The following is a 19,570-nucleotide window of genomic DNA, read 5'->3' on the forward strand; positions in this document are numbered from 1 at the left end:
ATGTCCCTACCCTAAACTAAATTACAAATAGCCCTGAAAAGGGCCTTTTGCGGGGCATTGCCCCAAAATAACCAGCTCTATTACCAGCCCTTAAAAGGGCCTTTTGCGGGGCATTGTCCCAAAGTAATCAGCTCTTTTACCTGTAATCTAATCCCCCTACACCGCCGCCACCTATATTAAATGTATTAACCCCTAATCTAATCCCCCTACACCACCGCAACCTATATTAAATATATTAACCCCTAATCTGACCCCCCTACACCGCCGCCACCTATATTAACCCTAATTATATTAGAGTTAATATAGTTAATATAGTTATTATATTATATATATTAACTATATTAACCTTATCTAACTCTAACACCCCTAACTTAATTATTATTAAAATAAATCTAAATAATATTAATAATATTAACTAAATTATTCCTATTTAAAACTAAATACTTACCTATAAAATAAACCCTAAGATAGCTACAATATAATAAATAATTACATTGTAGCTATTTTAGGGTTTATATTTATTTTACCGGTAACTTGGTATTTATTTTAACTAGGTACAATAGCTATTAAATAGTTAATAACTATTTAATAGCTACCTAGTTAAAATAATTACCAATTTACCTGTAAAATAAATCCTAACCTAAGTTACAAATACACCTAACACTACACTATCAATAAATTAAATAGACTACAATTATCTCAACTAAAATATAATTAAATACACTAAACTAAATTACAAAAAAAAACACCTGAGACCTCAATATATTTGAGCCATTATAACTTTTTTTGTGCAATTTTTATTTTGAATATTTTTTTTTGTTTTGCATTATCTTACTACATTTGCAGAGGACACTTAGGGACAAATATGTAGCAGGGTTAGGCTTGTGATGTCTGCAGTGTGCACTTCCTTATCTTATCACCTCTGTTGAGGCCAGTTAAGGACAGCTATGTAGCAGGGTTAGGATTGTGATGTCTGCAGTGTGCACTTCCTTATCTTATCACCTCTGTTGAGGCCAGTTAGGGGCAGCTATGTAGCAGGGTTAGGCATGTGATGTCTGCAGTGTGCACTTCCTTATCTTATAACCTCTGCTGAGGTCAGTTAGGAACAGATATGTAGCAGGGTTAGGCTTGTGATGTTTGCAGTGTGTGCATCCTTATCTTATCACCTCTTCTGGGGCCAGTTAGGGACAAATATGTAGCAGGGTTAGGCATGTGATGTCTGCAGTGTGTGCTTCCTTATCTTATCACCTCTACGGAGGCCAGTTAGATACAGATATGTAGCAGGGTTAGGCTTGTGATGTCTGCAGTGTGCGCTTCCTTATCTTATCACCTCTGCTGAGGCCAGTTAGATACAGATATGTAGCAGGGTTAGGCATGTGATGTCTGCAGTGTGCGCTTCCTTATCTTATCACCTCTCCTGAGGCCAGTTAGATACAGATATGTAGCAGGGTTAGGCTTGTTATGTCTGCAGTGTACTCTTCCTTATTTTATCACCTCTGCTGAGGCCAGTTAGATACAGATATGTAGCAGGGTTAGGCTTGTGATGTCTGCAGTGAGCGCTTCCTTATCTTATCACCTCTGCTGAGACCAGTTAGTGACAGATATGTAGCAGGGTTAGGCATGTGATGTCTGCAGTGTGCGCTTCCTTATCTTATCACCTCTGCTGAGGCCAGTTAAATACAGATATGTAGCAGGGTTAGGCTTGAGTTGTCTGCAGTGTGCGCTTCCTTATCTTATCACCTCTGCTGAGGCCAGTGAGATACAGGTATGTAGCAAGATTAGGCTTGTGATGTCTGCAGTGTGCGCTTCCTCATCTTATCACCTCTGCTGAGGCCAGTTAGGGACAGATATGTAGCAGAGTTAGGCTTGTGATGTCTGCGGTGTGAGCTTCCTTATCATCACCTCTGCTGAGGCCAGTTAGATACAGATATGTAGCAGGGTTAGGCTTATGATGTCTGCACAGTAAAATTACAGGGAGATGTTGTAAAATATATTGTGGGATTCTTTCCCTGCACATAAAGATTTTCTATTCACTTGCGCTTTTCCCACTGGACTTACCTGCAGAAAATACCATGAACGCCTCACGTTTCACAAATCTGCCATCTGCATCTAGGAAGTGCCCTGGGTAAAACTGCTGCGGCTTCTCCCACACTCTGTCGTCCTTCAGCACCGAGGACAGATTGGTCATCACGACCGTGCCCTAAATATATCAGCCATTAGTAATGTCAGTTCCAACTAATCAGGTGTGTCCATCTCACTAAATATATCAGCCAATTGTACTGTACAGTTAGTTCCAACCAATCAGCACCAGGTGTGCCCATCTCACTAAATATATCAGCCAATTGTACTGTGCAGTCAGTTCCAACCAATCAGCACCCGGTTTGCCAATCTCACTAAATATATCAGCCAATTCTACAGTCAGTTCCAACCAATCAGGTGTGCCCATCTCACTAAATATATTAGCCAATTGTACCTTACAGTCAGTTCCATCCAATCAGCACCAGGTTTGCCCATATGATTAAATATATCAGCCAATTGTACTGTGCACTCAGTTCCAACCAATCAGCACCAGGTGTGCCCATCTCACTAAATATATCAGCCAATTGTACTGTGCAGTCAGTTCCAACCAATCAGCACCAGGTGTGCCAATCTCACTAAATATATCAGCCAATTTTACTGTACAGTTAGTTCCACAAAATCAGTACCAGGTGTTCCCATCTTATTAAATATATCAGCCAATTGTACCTTACAGTCAGTTCCAACCAATCAGCACCAGGTGTGCCCATCTTACTAAATATATCCGCCAATTGTAATGTACAGTCAATTCCAACCAATCAGCACCAGGTGTGCCCATCTCACTAAATATATCAGCCTATTGCACTGTACAGTTAGTTCCAACCAATCAACACCAGGTGTGCCCATCTGATTAAATATATCAGCCAACTGTACTGTGCAGTCAGTTCCAACCAATCAGCACTAGGTGTGCCCATCTGACTAAATATATCAGCCAATTGTACTGTACAGTCAGTTTCAACCAATAAGCACTAGGTGTGCCCCTCTGATTAAATATATCAGCCAATTGTACTCTACAGTCAGTTCCAACAAATCAGCACCAGGTGTGCCCATCTCACTAAATATATCATCCAATTGTACTGTACAGTTAGTTCCAACCAATCAGCACCAGGTGTGCCCATCTGATTAAATATATCAGCCAATTGTACTGTGCAGTCAGTTCCAACCAATCAGAACTAGGTGTGCCCATCTGACTAAATATATCAGCCAATTGTACTGTACAGTCAGTTCCAACCAATCAGCACTAGGTGTGCCCCTTGGATTAAATATATCAGCCAATTGTACTGTACAGTCAGTTCCAACAAATCAGAACCAGGTGTGCCCATCTCACTAAATATATCAGCCAATTGTACTGTACAGTCAGTTCCAACCAATCAGCACCAGGTGTGCCCATCTCACTAAATATATCAGCCAATTGTACTGTACAGTCAGTTCCAACCAATCAGCACAAGGTGTGCCCATCTTATTAAATATATCAGCCCATTGTACTGTAGAGTCAGTTCCAACCAATCAGCACCAGGTGTGCCCATCTTATTAAATATATCAGCCAATTGTACTGTACAGTCAGTTCCAACCAATCAGCAGCAGGTGTGACCATCTTACTAAATATATCAGCCAATTGTAATGTACAGTCAATTCCAACCAATCAGCACAAGGTGTGCCCATCTCACTAAATATATCAGCCAATTGTACCTTACAGTCAATTCCAATCAATCAGCACCAGGTGTGTCCATCTTATTAAATATATCAGCCAATTGTACTGTGCAGTCAGTTCCAACCAATCAGCACCAGGTGTGACCATCTTACTAAATATATCAGCCAATTGTAATGTACAGTCAATTCCAACCAATCAGCACAAGGTGTGCCCATCTCACTAAATATATCAGCCAATTGTAATGTGCAGTCAGTTCCAATCAATCAGCACTAGGTGTGCCCATCTGACTAAATATATCAGCCAATTGTACTGTACAGTCAGTTCCAACCAATCAGGTGTGTCCATCTCACTAAATATATCAGCCAATTGTACTGTACAGTTAGTTCCAACCAATCAGCACCAGGTGTGCCCATCTCACTAAATATATCAGCCAATTGTACTGTGCAGTCAGTTCCAACCAATCAGCACCCGGTTTGCCAATCTCACTAAATATATCAGCCAATTCTACAGTCAGTTCCAACCAATCAGGTGTGCCCATCTCACTAAATATATTAGCCAATTGTACCTTACAGTCAGTTCCATCCAATCAGCACCAGGTTTGCCCATATGATTAAATATATCAGCCAATTGTACTGTGCACTCAGTTCCAACCAATCAGCACCAGGTGTGCCCATCTCACTAAATATATCAGCCAATTGTACTGTGCAGTCAGTTCCAACCAATCAGCACCAGGTGTGCCAATCTCACTAAATATATCAGCCAATTTTACTGTACAGTTAGTTCCAACCAATCAGTACCAGGTGTTCCCATCTTATTAAATATATCAGCCAATTGTACCTTACAGTCAGTTCCAACCAATCAGCACCAGGTGTGCCCATCTTACTAAATATATCCGCCAATTGTAATGTACAGTCAATTCCAACCAATCAGCACCAGGTGTGCCCATCTCACTAAATAAATCAGCCTATTGCACTGTACAGTTAGTTCCAACCAATCAACACCAGGTGTGCCCATCTGATTAAATATATCAGCCAACTGTACTGTGCAGTCAGTTCCAACCAATCAGCACTAGGTGTGCCCATCTGACTAAATATATCAGCCAATTGTACTGTACAGTCAGTTTCAACCAATAAGCACTAGGTGTGCCCCTCTGATTAAATATATCAGCCAATTGTACTCTACAGTCAGTTCCAACAAATCAGCACCAGGTGTGCCCATCTCACTAAATATATCATCCAATTGTACTGTACAGTTAGTTCCAACCAATCAGCACCAGGTGTGCCCATCTGATTAAATATATCAGCCAATTGTACTGTGCAGTCAGTTCCAACCAATCAGAACTAGGTGTGCCCATCTGACTAAATATATCAGCCAATTGTACTGTACAGTCAGTTCCAACCAATCAGCACTAGGTGTGCCCCTTGGATTAAATATATCAGCCAATTGTACTGTACAGTCAGTTCCAACAAATCAGAACCAGGTGTGCCCATCTCACTAAATATATCAGCCAATTGTACTGTACAGTCAGTTCCAACCAATCAGCACCAGGTGTGCCCATCTCACTAAATATATCAACCAATTGTACTGTACAGTCAGTTCCAACCAATCAGCACAAGGTGTGTCCATCTTATTAAATATATCAGCCCATTGTACTGTAGAGTCAGTTCCAACCAATCAGCACCAGGTGTGCCCATCTTATTAAATATATCAGCCAATTGTACTGTACAGTCAGTTCCAACCAATCAGCAGCAGGTGTGACCATCTTACTAAATATATCAGCCAATTGTAATGTACAGTCAATTCCAACCAATCAGCACAAGGTGTGCCCATCTCACTAAATATATCAGACAATTGTACCTTACAGTCAATTCCAATCAATCAGCACCAGGTGTGTCCATCTTATTAAATATATCAGCCAATTGTACTGTGCAGTCAGTTCCAACCAATCAGCACCAGGTGTGACCATCTTACTAAATATATCAGCCAATTGTAATGTACAGTCAATTCCAACCAATCAGCACAAGGTGTGCCCATCTCACTAAATATATCAGCCAATTGTAATGTGCAGTCAGTTCCAATCAATCAGCACTAGGTGTGCCCATCTGACTAAATATATCAGCCAATTGTACTGTACAGTCAGTTCCAACCAATCAGCACTAGGTGTGCCCCTCTGATTAAATATATCAGCCAATTGTAATGTACAGTCGGTTCCAACGAATCAGTACCAGGTGTGCCCATCTCACTTAATATATCAGCCAATTCTACTGTACAGTCAGTTCCAACCAATCAGCACCAGGTGTGCCCATCTCATTAAATATATCAGTCAATTGTAATGTACAGTCAGTTCCAACCAATCAGCATAAGGTGTGCCCATCTTATTAAATATATCAGCCAATTGTACTGTACAGTCAGTTCCAACCAATCAGCACCAGGTGTGCCCATCTGATTATATATATCAGCCAATTGTACTGTACAGACAGTTCCAATCAATCAGCAGCAGGTGTGCCCATCTTATTAAATATATCAGCCAATTGTACCTTACAGTCAATTCTAATCAATCAGCACCAGGTGTGTCCATCTTATTAAATATATCAGCCAATTGTACTGTGCAGTCAGTTCCAACCAATCAGCACCAGGTGTGCCCATCTCACTAAATATATCAGCCAATTGTAATGTACAGTCAATTCCAACCAATCAGCACAAGGTCTGCCCATCTCACTAAATATATCAGCCAATTGTACTGTACAGTTAGTTCCAACCAATCAACACCAGGTGTGCCCATCTCACTAAATATTTCAGCCAATTGTACTGTACAGTTAGTTCCAACCAATCAGCACCAGGTGTGCCCATCTGATTAAATATATCAGCCAATTGTACTGTGCAGTCAGTTCCAACCAATCAGCACTAGGTGTGCCCATCTGACTAAATATATCAGCCAATTGTACTGTACAGTCAGTTCCAACCAATCAGCACTAGGTGTGCCCATCTGATTAAATATATCAGCCAATTGTACTGTACAGTCAGTTCCAACCAATCAGCACTAGGTGTGCCCCTCTGATTAAATATATCAGCCAATTGTACTGTACAGTCGGTTCCAACGAATCAGCACCAGGTGTGCCCATCTCATTAAATATATCAGTCAATTGTAATGTACAGTCAGTTCCAACCAATCAACATAAGGTGTGCCCATCTGATTAAATATATCAGCCAATTGTACTGTACAGTCAGTTCCAACCAATCAGCACCAGGTGTGCCCATCTGATTAAATATATCAGCCAATTGTACTGTACAGTCAGTTCCAATCAATCAGCAGCAGGTGTGCCCATCTCACTAAATATATCAGCCAATTGTACCTTACAGTCAATTCCAATCAATCAGCACCAGGTGTGCCCATCTGATTAAATATATCAGCCAACTGTACTGTGCAGTCAGTTCCAACCAATCAGCACTAGGTGTGCCCATCTGACTAAATATATCAGCCAATTGTACTGTACAGTCAGTTCCAACCAATCAGCACTAGGTGTGCCCCTCTGATTAAATATATCAGCCAATTGTACTCTACAGTCAGTTCCAACAAATCAGCACCAGGTGTGCCCATCTCACTAAATATATCATCCAATTGTACTGTACAGTTAGTTCCAACCAATCAGCACCAGGTGTGCCCATCTGATTAAATATATCAGCCAATTGTACTGTGCAGTCAGTTCCAACCAATCAGAACTAGGTGTGCCCATCTGACTAAATATATCAGCCAATTGTACTGTACAGTCAGTTCCAACCAATCAGCACTAGGTGTGCCCCTTGGATTAAATATATCAGCCAATTGTACTCTACAGTCAGTTCCAACCAATCAGCACCAGATGTGCCCATCTCATTAAATATATCAGTCAATTGTAATGTACAGTCAGTTCCAACCAATCAGCATAAGGTGTGCCCATCTGATTAAATATATCAGCCAATTGTACTGTACAGTCAGTTCCAACCAATCAGCACCAGGTGTGCCCATCTGATTAAATATATCAGCCAATTGTACTGTACAGTCAGTTCCAATCAATCAGCAGCAGGTGTGCCCATCTCACTAAATATATCAGCCAATTGTACCTTACAGTCAATTCCAATCAATCAGCACCAGGTGTGCCCATCTGATTAAATATATCAGCCAACTGTACTGTGCAGTCAGTTCCAACCAATCAGCACTAGGTGTGCTCATCTGACTAAATATATCAGCCAATTGTACTGTACAGTCAGTTCCAACCAATCAGCACTAGGTGTGCCCCTCTGATTAAATATATCAGCCAATTGTACTCTACAGTCAGTTCCAACAAATCAGCACCAGGTGTGCCCATCTCACTAAATATATCATCCAATTGTACTGTACAGTTAGTTCCAACCAATCAGCACCAGGTGTGCCCATCTGATTAAATATATCAGCCAATTGTACTGTGCAGTCAGTTCCAACCAATCAGCACTAGGTGTGCCCATCTGACTAAATATATCAGCCAATTGTACTGTACAGTCAGTTCCAACCAATCAGCACTAGGTGTGCCCCTTGGATTAAATATATCAGCCAATTGTACTGTACAGTCAGTTCCAACAAATCAGCACCAGGTGTGCCCATCTCACTAAATATATCAGCCAATTATACTGTACAGTCAGTTCCAACCAATCAGCACCAGGTGTGCCCATCTCACTAAATATATCAGCCAATTGTACTGTACAGTCAGTTCCAACCAATCAGCACAAGGTGTGCCCATCTTATTAAATATATCAGCCCATTGTACTGTAGAGTCAGTTCCAACCAATCAGCACCAGGTGTGCCCATCTTATTAAATATATCAGCCAATTGTACTGTACAGTCAGTTCCAACCAATCAGCAGCAGGTGTGACCATCTTACTAAATATATCAGCCAATTGTAATGTACAGTCAATTCCAACCAATCAGCACAAGGTGTGCCCATCTCACTAAATATATCAGCCAATTGTACCTTACAGTCAATTCCAATCAATCAGCACCAGGTGTGTCCATCTTATTAAATATATCAGCCAATTGTACTGTGCAGTCAGTTCCAACCAATCAGCACCAGGTGTGACCATCTTACTAAATATATCAGCCAATTGTAATGTACAGTCAATTCCAACCAATCAGCACAAGGTGTGCCCATCTCACTAAATATATCAGCCAATTGTAATGTGCAGTCAGTTCCAATCAATCAGCACTAGGTGTGCCCATCTGACTAAATATATCAGCCAATTGTACTGTACAGTCAGTTCCAACCAATCAGCACTAGGTGTGCCCCTTTGATTAAATATATCAGCCAATTTTAATGTACAGTCGGTTCCAACGAATCAGCACCAGGTGTGCCCATCTCACTTAATATATCAGCCAATTCTACTGTACAGTCAGTTCCAACCAATCAGCACCAGGTGTGCCCATCTCATTAAATATATCAGTCAATTGTAATGTACAGTCAGTTCCAACCAATCAGCATAAGGTGTGCCCATCTTATTAAATATATCAGCCAATTGTACTGTACAGTCAGTTCCAACCAATCAGCACCAGGTGTGCCCATCTGATTAAATATATCAGCCAATTGTACTGTACAGTCAGTTCCAATCAATCAGCAGCAGGTGTGCCCATCTCACAAAATATATCAGCCAATTGTACCTTACAGTCAATTCCAATCAATCAGCACCAGGTGTGTCCATCTTATTAAATATATCAGCCAATTGTACTGTGCAGTCAGTTCCAACCAATCAGCACCAGATGTGCCCATCTCATTAAATATATCAGTCAATTGTAATGTACAGTCAGTTCCAACCAATCAGCATAAGGTGTGCCCATCTGATTAAATATATCAGCCAATTGTACTGTACAGTCAGTTCCAACCAATCAGCACCAGGTGTGCCCATCTGATTAAATATATCAGCCAATTGTACTGTACAGTCAGTTCCAATCAATCAGCAGCAGGTGTGCCCATCTCACTAAATATATCAGCCAATTGTACCTTACAGTCAATTCCAATCAATCAGCACCAGGTGTGCCCATCTGATTAAATATATCAGCCAACTGTACTGTGCAGTCAGTTCCAACCAATCAGCACTAGGTGTGCTCATCTGACTAAATATATCAGCCAATTGTACTGTACAGTCAGTTCCAACCAATCAGCACTAGGTGTGCCCCTCTGATTAAATATATCAGCCAATTGTACTCTACAGTCAGTTCCAACAAATCAGCACCAGGTGTGCCCATCTCACTAAATATATCATCCAATTGTACTGTACAGTTAGTTCCAACCAATCAGCACCAGGTGTGCCCATCTGATTAAATATATCAGCCAATTGTACTGTGCAGTCAGTTCCAACCAATCAGAACTAGGTGTGCCCATCTGACTAAATATATCAGCCAATTGTACTGTACAGTCAGTTCCAACCAATCAGCACTAGGTGTGCCCCTTGGATTAAATATATCAGCCAATTGTACTGTACAGTCAGTTCCAACAAATCAGCACCAGGTGTGCCCATCTCACTAAATATATCAGCCAATTATACTGTACAGTCAGTTCCAACCAATCAGCACCAGGTGTGCCCATCTCACTAAATATATCAGCCAATTGTACTGTACAGTCAGTTCCAACCAATCAGCACAAGGTGTGCCCATCTTATTAAATATATCAGCCAATTGTACTGTAGAGTCAGTTCCAACCAATCAGCACCAGGTGTGCCCATCTTATTAAATATATCAGCCAATTGTACTGTACAGTCAGTTCCAACCAATCAGCAGCAGGTGTGACCATCTTACTAAATATATCAGCCAATTGTAATGTACAGTCAATTCCAACCAATCAGCACAAGGTGTGCCCATCTCACTAAATATATCAGCCAATTGTACCTTACAGTCAATTCCAATCAATCAGCACCAGGTGTGTCCATCTTATTAAATATATCAGCCAATTGTACTGTGCAGTCAGTTCCAACCAATCAGCACCAGGTGTGACCATCTTACTAAATATATCAGCCAATTGTAATGTACAGTCAATTCCAACCAATCAGCACAAGGTGTGCCCATCTCACTAAATATATCAGCCAATTGTAATGTGCAGTCAGTTCCAATCAATCAGCACTAGGTGTGCCCATCTGACTAAATATATCAGCCAATTGTACTGTACAGTCAGTTCCAACCAATCAGCACTAGGTGTGCCCCTTTGATTAAATATATCAGCCAATTGTAATGTACAGTCGGTTCCAACGAATCAGCACCAGGTGTGCCCATCTCACTTAATATATCAGCCAATTCTACTGTACAGTCAGTTCCAACCAATCAGCACCAGGTGTGCCCATCTCATTAAATATATCAGTCAATTGTAATGTACAGTCAGTTCCAACCAATCAGCATAAGGTGTGCCCATCTTATTAAATATATCAGCCAATTGTACTGTACAGTCAGTTCCAACCAATCAGCACCAGGTGTGCCCATCTGATTAAATGTATCAGCCAATTGTACTGTACAGTCAGTTCCAATCAATCAGCAGCAGGTGTGCCCATCTCACAAAATATATCAGCCAATTGTACCTTACAGTCAATTCCAATCAATCAGCACCAGGTGTGTCCATCTTATTAAATATATCAGCCAATTGTACTGTGCAGTCAGTTCCAACCAATCGGCACCAGGTGTGCCCATCTCACTAAATATATCAGCCAATTGTAATGTACAGTCAATTCCAACCAATCAGCACAAGGTCTGCCCATCTCACTAAATATATCAGCCAATTGTACTGTACAGTTAGTTCCAACCAATCAACACCAGGTGTGCCCATCTCACTAAATATTTCAGCCAATTGTACTGTACAGTTAGTTACAACCAATCAGCACCAGGTGTGCCCATCTGATTAAATATATCAGCCAATTGTACTGTGCAGTCAGTTCCAACCAATCAGCACTAGGTGTGCCCATCTGACTAAATATATCAGCCAATTGTACTGTACAGTCAGTTCCAACCAATCAGCACTAGGTGTGCCCATCTGATTAAATATATCAGCCAATTGTACTGTACAGTCAGTTCCAACCAATCAGCACTAGGTGTGCCCCTCTGATTAAATATATCAGCCAATTGTACTGTACAGTCGGTTCCAACGAATCAGCACCAGGTGTGCCCATCTCACTTAATATATCAGCCAATTCTACTGTACAGTCAGTTCCAACCAATCAGCACCAGATGTACCCATCTCATTAAATATATCAGTCAATTGTAATGTACAGTCAGTTCCAACCAATCAGCATAAGGTGTGCCCATCTTATTAAATATATCAGCCAATTGTACTGTACAGTCAATTCCAACCAATCAGCACAAGGTGTGCCCATCTCACTAAATATATCAGCCAATTGTACTGTACAGTCAGTTCCAATCAATCAGCAGCAGGTGTGCCCATCTCACAAAATATATCAGCCAATTGTACCTTACAGTCAATTCCAATCAATCAGCACCAGGTGTGTCCATCTTATTAAATATATCAGCCAATTGTACTGTGCAGTCAGTTCCAACCAATCAGCACCAGGTGTGCCCATCTCATTAAATATATCAGTCAATTGTAATGTACAGTCAGTTCCAACCAATCAGCATAAGGTGTGCCCATCTGATTAAATATATCAGCCAATTGTACTGTACAGTCAGTTCCAACCAATCAGCACCAGGTGTGCCCATCTGATTAAATATATCAGCCAATTGTACTGTACAGTCAGTTCCAATCAATCAGCAGCAGGTGTGCCCATCTCACTAAATATATCAGCCAATTGTACCTTACAGTCAATTCCAATCAATCAGCACCAGGTGTGCCCATCTGATTAAATATATCAGCCAACTGTACTGTGCAGTCAGTTCCAACCAATCAGCACTAGGTGTGCTCATCTGACTAAATATATCAGCCAATTGTACTGTACAGTCAGTTCCAACCAATCAGCACTAGGTGTGCCCCTCTGATTAAATATATCAGCCAATTGTACTCTACAGTCAGTTCCAACAAATCAGCACCAGGTGTGCCCATCTCACTAAATATATCATCCAATTGTACTGTACAGTTAGTTCCAACCAATCAGCACCAGGTGTGCCCATCTGATTAAATATATCAGCCAATTGTACTGTGCAGTCAGTTCCAACCAATCAGAACTAGGTGTGCCCATCTGACTAAATATATCAGCCAATTGTACTGTACAGTCAGTTCCAACCAATCAGCACTAGGTGTGCCCCTTGGATTAAATATATCAGCCAATTGTACTGTACAGTCAGTTCCAACAAATCAGCACCAGGTGTGCCCATCTCACTAAATATATCAGCCAATTATACTGTACAGTCAGTTCCAACCAATCAGCACCAGGTGTGCCCATCTCACTAAATATATCAGCCAATTGTACTGTACAGTCAGTTCCAACCAATCAGCACAAGGTGTGCCCATCTTATTAAATATATCAGCCCATTGTACTGTAGAGTCAGTTCCAACCAATCAGCACCAGGTGTGCCCATCTTATTAAATATATCAGCCAATTGTACTGTACAGTCAGTTCCAACCAATCAGCAGCAGGTGTGACCATCTTACTAAATATATCAGCCAATTGTAATGTACAGTCAATTCCAACCAATCAGCACAAGGTGTGCCCATCTCACTAAATATATCAGCCAATTGTACCTTACAGTCAATTCCAATCAATCAGCACCAGGTGTGTCCATCTTATTAAATATATCAGCCAATTGTACTGTGCAGTCAGTTCCAACCAATCAGCACCAGGTGTGACCATCTTACTAAATATATCAGCCAATTGTAATGTACAGTCAATTCCAACCAATCAGCACAAGGTGTGCCCATCTCACTAAATATATCAGCCAATTGTAATGTACAGTCAGTTCCAATCAATCAGCACTAGGTGTGCCCATCTGACTAAATATATCAGCCAATTGTACTGTACAGTCAGTTCCAACCAATCAGCACTAGGTGTGCCCCTTTGATTAAATATATCAGCCAATTGTAATGTACAGTCGGTTCCAACGAATCAGCACCAGGTGTGCCCATCTCACTTAATATATCAGCCAATTCTACTGTACAGTCAGTTCCAACCAATCAGCACCAGGTGTGCCCATCTCATTAAATATATCAGTCAATTGTAATGTACAGTCAGTTCCAACCAATCAGCATAAGGTGTGCCCATCTTATTAAATATATCAGCCAATTGTACTGTACAGTCAGTTCCAACCAATCAGCACCAGGTGTGCCCATCTGATTAAATGTATCAGCCAATTGTACTGTACAGTCAGTTCCAATCAATCAGCAGCAGGTGTGCCCATCTCACAAAATATATCAGCCAATTGTACCTTACAGTCAATTCCAATCAATCAGCACCAGGTGTGTCCATCTTATTAAATATATCAGCCAATTGTACTGTGCAGTCAGTTCCAACCAATCGGCACCAGGTGTGCCCATCTCACTAAATATATCAGCCAATTGTAATGTACAGTCAATTCCAACCAATCAGCACAAGGTCTGCCCATCTCACTAAATATATCAGCCAATTGTACTGTACAGTTAGTTCCAACCAATCAACACCAGGTGTGCCCATCTCACTAAATATTTCAGCCAATTGTACTGTACAGTTAGTTACAACCAATCAGCACCAGGTGTGCCCATCTGATTAAATATATCAGCCAATTGTACTGTGCAGTCAGTTCCAACCAATCAGCACTAGGTGTGCCCATCTGACTAAATATATCAGCCAATTGTACTGTACAGTCAGTTCCAACCAATCAGCACTAGGTGTGCCCATCTGATTAAATATATCAGCCAATTGTACTGTACAGTCAGTTCCAACCAATCAGCACTAGGTGTGCCCCTCTGATTAAATATATCAGCCAATTGTACTGTACAGTCGGTTCCAACGAATCAGCACCAGGTGTGCCCATCTCACTTAATATATCAGCCAATTCTACTGTACAGTCAGTTCCAACCAATCAGCACCAGATGTACCCATCTCATTAAATATATCAGTCAATTGTAATGTACAGTCAGTTCCAACCAATCAGCATAAGGTGTGCCCATCTTATTAAATATATCAGCCAATTGTACTGTACAGTCAATTCCAACCAATCAGCACAAGGTGTGCCCATCTCACTAAATATATCAGCCAATTGAAATGTGCAGTCAGTTCCAATCAATCAGCACTAGGTGTGCCCATCTGACTAAATATATCAGCCAATTGTACTGTACAGTCAGTTCCAACCAATCAGCACTAGGTGTGCCCCTCTGATTAAATATATCAGCCAATTGTACTGTACAGTCGGTTCCAACGAATCAGCACCAGGTGTGCCCATCTCACTTAATATATCAGCCAATTCTACTGTACAGTCAGTTCCAACCAATCAGCACCAGGTGTGCCCATCTCATTAAATATATCAGTCAATTGTAATGTACAGTCAGTTCCAACCAATCAGCATAAGGTGTGCCCATCTTATTAAATATATCAGCCAATTATACTGTACAGTCAGTTCCAACCAATCAGCACCAGGTGTGCCCATCTGATTAAATATATCAGCCAATTGTACTGTACAGTCAGTTCCAATCAATCAGCAGCAGGTGTGCCCATCTCACTAAATATATCAGCCAATTGTACCTTACAGTCAATTCCAATCAATCAGCACCAGGTGTGTCCATTTTATTAAATATATCAGCCAATTGTACTGTGCAGTCAGTTCCAACCAATCGGCATCAGGTGTGCTCATCTCACTAAATATATCAGCCAATTGTAATGTACAGTCAATTCCAACCAATCAGCACAAGGTCTGCCCATCTCACTAAATATATCAGCCAATTGTACTGTACAGTTAGTTCCAACCAATCAACACCAGGTGTGCCCATCTCACTAAATATTTCAGCCAATTGTACTGTACAGTTAGTTCCAACCAATCAGCACCAGGTGTGCCTATCTGATTAAATATATCAGCCAATTGTACTGTGCAGTAAGTTCCAACCAATCAGCACTAGGTGTGCCCATCTGACTAAATATATCAGCCAATTGTACTGTACAGTCAGTTCCAACCAATCAGCACTAGGTGTGCCCATCTGATTAAATATATCAGCCAATTGTACTGTACAGTCAGTTCCAACCAATCAGCACCAGGTGTGCCCATCTCACTAAATATATCAGCCAATTGTACTGTACAGACAGTTCCAATCAATCAGCACCAGGTGTGCCCATCTCACTAAATATATCAGTCAATTGTAATGTACAGTCAGTTCCAACCAATCAGCACCAGGTGTGCCCATCTCACTTAATATATCAGCCAATTGTACTGTACAGTCAGTTCCAACCAATCAGCACCAGGTGTGCCCATCTCATTAATTATATCAGTCAATTGTAATGTACAGTCAGTTCCAACCAATCAGCATAAGGTGTGCCCATCTTATTAAATATATCAGCCAATTGTACTGTGCAGTCGGTTCCAACCAATCAGCACCAGGTGTGCCCATCTCACTAAATATATCAGCCAATTGTACTGTACAGTCAGTTCCAACCAATCAGCACCAGGTGTGCCCATCTGATTAAATATATCAGTCAATTGTAATGTACAGTCAGTTCCAACCAATCAGCACCAGGTGTGCCCATCTCACTTAATATATCAGCCAATTGTACTGTACAGTCAGTTCCAACCAATCAGCACCAGGTGTGCCCATCTCATTAATTATATCAGTCAATTGTAATGTACAGTCAGTTCCAACCAATCAGCATAAGGTGTGCCCATCTTATTAAATATATCAGCCAATTGTACTGTACAGTCAGTTCCAACCAATCAGCACCAGGTGTGCCCATCTGATTAAATATATCAGCCAATTGTACTGTACAGTCAGTTCCAATCAATCAGCAATAGGTGTGCCCATCTCACTAAATATATCAGCCAATTGTACCTTACAGTCAATTCCAATCAATCAGCACCAGGTGTGTCCATCTTATTAAATATATCAGCCAATTGTACTGTGCAGTCAGTTCCAACCAATCAGCACCAGGTGTGCCCATCTGATTAAATATATCAGCCAATTGTACTGTACAGTCAGTTCCAATCAATCAGCAGCAGGTGTGCCCATCTCACTAAATATATCAGCCAATTGTGCCTCACAGTCAATTCCAATCAATCAGCACCAGGTGTGTCCATCTTATTAAATATATCAGCAAAATGTACTGTGCAGTCAGTTCCAACCAATCAGCACCAGGTGTGCCCACCTCACTAAATATATCAGCCAATTGTAATGTACAGTCAATTCCAACCAATCAGCACAAGGTCTGCCCATCTCACTAAATATATCAACCAATTGTACTGTGCAGTCAGTTCCAACCAATCAGCACTAGGTGTGCCCATCTGACTAAATATATCAGCCAATTGTACTGTACAGTCAGTTCCACCCAATCAGCACTATGTGTGCCCATCTGATTAAATATATCAGCCAATTGTACTGTACAGTCAGTTCCAACCAATCAGCACCAGGTGTGCCCATCTCACTAAATATATCAGCCAATTGTACTGTACAGTCAGTTCCAATCAATCAGCACCAGGTGTTCCCATCTCATTAAATATATCAGCCAATTGTAATGTACAGTCAATTCCAACCAATCAGCACAAGGTGTGCCCATCTCACTAAATATATCAGCCAATTGTAATGTGCAGTCAGTTCCAATCAATCAGCACTAGGTGTGCCCATCTGATTAAATATATCAGCCAATTGTACTGTACAGTCAGTTCCAACCAATCAGCACCAGGTGTGCCCATCTCACTTAATATATCAGCCAATTCTACTGTACAGTCAGTTCCAACCAATCAGCACCAGGTGTGCTCATCTCATTAAATATATCAGTCAATTGTAATGTACAGTCAGTTCCAACCAATCAGGACCAGGTGTGCCCATCTCACTAAAATTATCAGCCAATTGTACTGTACAGTCAGTTCCAATCAATAAGCACCAGGTGTGCCCATCTCACTAAATATATCAGTCAATTGTAATGTACAGTCAGTTCCAACCAATCAGCACCAGGTGTGCCCATCTCACTAAATATATCAGCCAATTGTACCTTACAGTCAATTCCAATCAATCAGCACCAGGTGTGTCCATCTTATTAAATATATCAGCCAATTGTACTGTGCAGTCAGTTCCAACCAATCAGCACCAGGTGTGCCCATCTCACTAAATATATCAGCCAATTGTAATATACAGTCAATTCCAACCAATCAGCACAAGGTCTGTCCATCTCACTAAATATATCAGCCAATTGTACTGTACAGTTAGTTCCAACCAATCAACACCAGGTGTGCCCATCTCACTAAATATTTCAGCCAATTGTACTGTACAGTTAGTTCCAACCAATCAGCACCAGGTGTGCCCATCTGATTAAATATATCAGCCAATTGTACTGTGCAGTCAGTTCCAACCAATCAGCACTAGGTGTGCCTATCTGACTAAATATATCAGCCAATTGTACTGTACAGTTAGTTCCAACCAATCAGCACTAGGTGTGCCCATCTGATTAAATATATCAGCCAATTGTACTGTACAGTCAGTTCCAACCAATCAGCACCAGGTGAGCCCATCTCACTAAATATATCAGCCAATTGTACTGTACAGTCAGTTCCAATCAATCAGCACCAGGTGTTCCCATCTCATTAAATATATCAGCCAATTGTAATGTACAGTCAATTAAAACCAATCAGCACAAGGTGTGCCCATCTCACTAAATATATCAGCCAATTGTAATGTGAAGTCAGTTCCAATCAATCAGCACTAGGTGTGCCCATCTGACTAAATATATCAGCCAATTGTACTGTACAGTCAGTTCCAACCAATCAGCACTAGGTGTGCCCCTCTGATTAAATATATCAGCCAATTGTACTGTACAGTCGGTTCCAACGAATCAGCCCCAGGTGTGCCCATCTCATTTAATATATCAGCCAATTCTACTGTACAGTCAGTTCCAACCAATCAGCACCAGGTGTGCCCATCTCATTAAATATATCAGTCAATTGTAATGTACAGTCAGTTCCAACCAATCAGCATAAGGTGTGTCCATCTTATTAAATATATCAGCCAATTGTACTGTACAGTCAGTTCCAACCAATCAGCACCAGGTGTGCCCATCTGATTAAATATATCAGCCAATTGTACTGTACAGTCAGTTCCAATCAATCAGCAGCAGGTGTGCCCATCTCACTAAATATATCAGCCAATTGTATCTTACAGTCAATTCCAATCAATCAGCACCAGGTGTGTCCATCTTATTAAATATATCAGCCAATTGTACTGTGCAGTCAGTTCCAACCAATCGGCACCAGGTGTGCCCATCTCACTAAATATATCAGCCAATTGTAATGTACAGTCAATTCCAACCAATCAGCACAAGGTCTGCCCATCTCACTAAATATATCAGCCAATTGTACTGTACAGTTAGTTCCAACCAATCAACACCAGGTGTGCCCATCTCACTAAATATTTCAGCCAATTGTACTGTACAGTTAGTTACAACCAATCAGCACCAGGTGTGCCCATCTGATTAAATATATCAGCCAATTGTACTGTGCAGTCAGTTCCAACCAATCAGCACTAGGTGTGCCCATCTGACTAAATATATCAGCCAATTGTACTGTACAGTCAGTTCCAACCAATCAGCACTAGGTGTGCCCATCTGATTAAATATATCAGCCAATTGTACTGTACAGTCAGTTCCAACCAATCAGCACTAGGTGTGCCCCTCTGATTAAATATATCAGCCAATTGTACTGTACAGTCGGTTCCAACGAATCAGCACCAGGTGTGCCCATCTCAC

General features: G+C 41.1%; 1 protein-coding gene across 2 annotated transcripts in view; it reads right to left on the reverse strand.

Moving 5' to 3' along the window:
• LOC128666646 (cytochrome P450 2D6) overlaps positions 1–19,570 on the reverse strand; it is a 194,011-nt gene that overhangs the window by 43,898 nt on the left and 130,543 nt on the right. For both annotated transcript variants that reach the window (XR_008403259.1, XM_053721353.1), the window contains exon 8: positions 2,059–2,200. Coding sequence is in view for 1 of the 2 variants with exons in the window: in XM_053721353.1 (XP_053577328.1) it covers positions 2,059–2,200 (142 nt within the window). In the remaining variant the exon portion in view is untranslated. The remainder of the gene's footprint in view (positions 1–2,058; positions 2,201–19,570) is intronic.

This window comes from Bombina bombina, chromosome 7, assembly GCF_027579735.1.
Source record: "Bombina bombina isolate aBomBom1 chromosome 7, aBomBom1.pri, whole genome shotgun sequence".
NCBI lineage: Eukaryota > Metazoa > Chordata > Amphibia > Anura > Bombinatoridae > Bombina > Bombina bombina.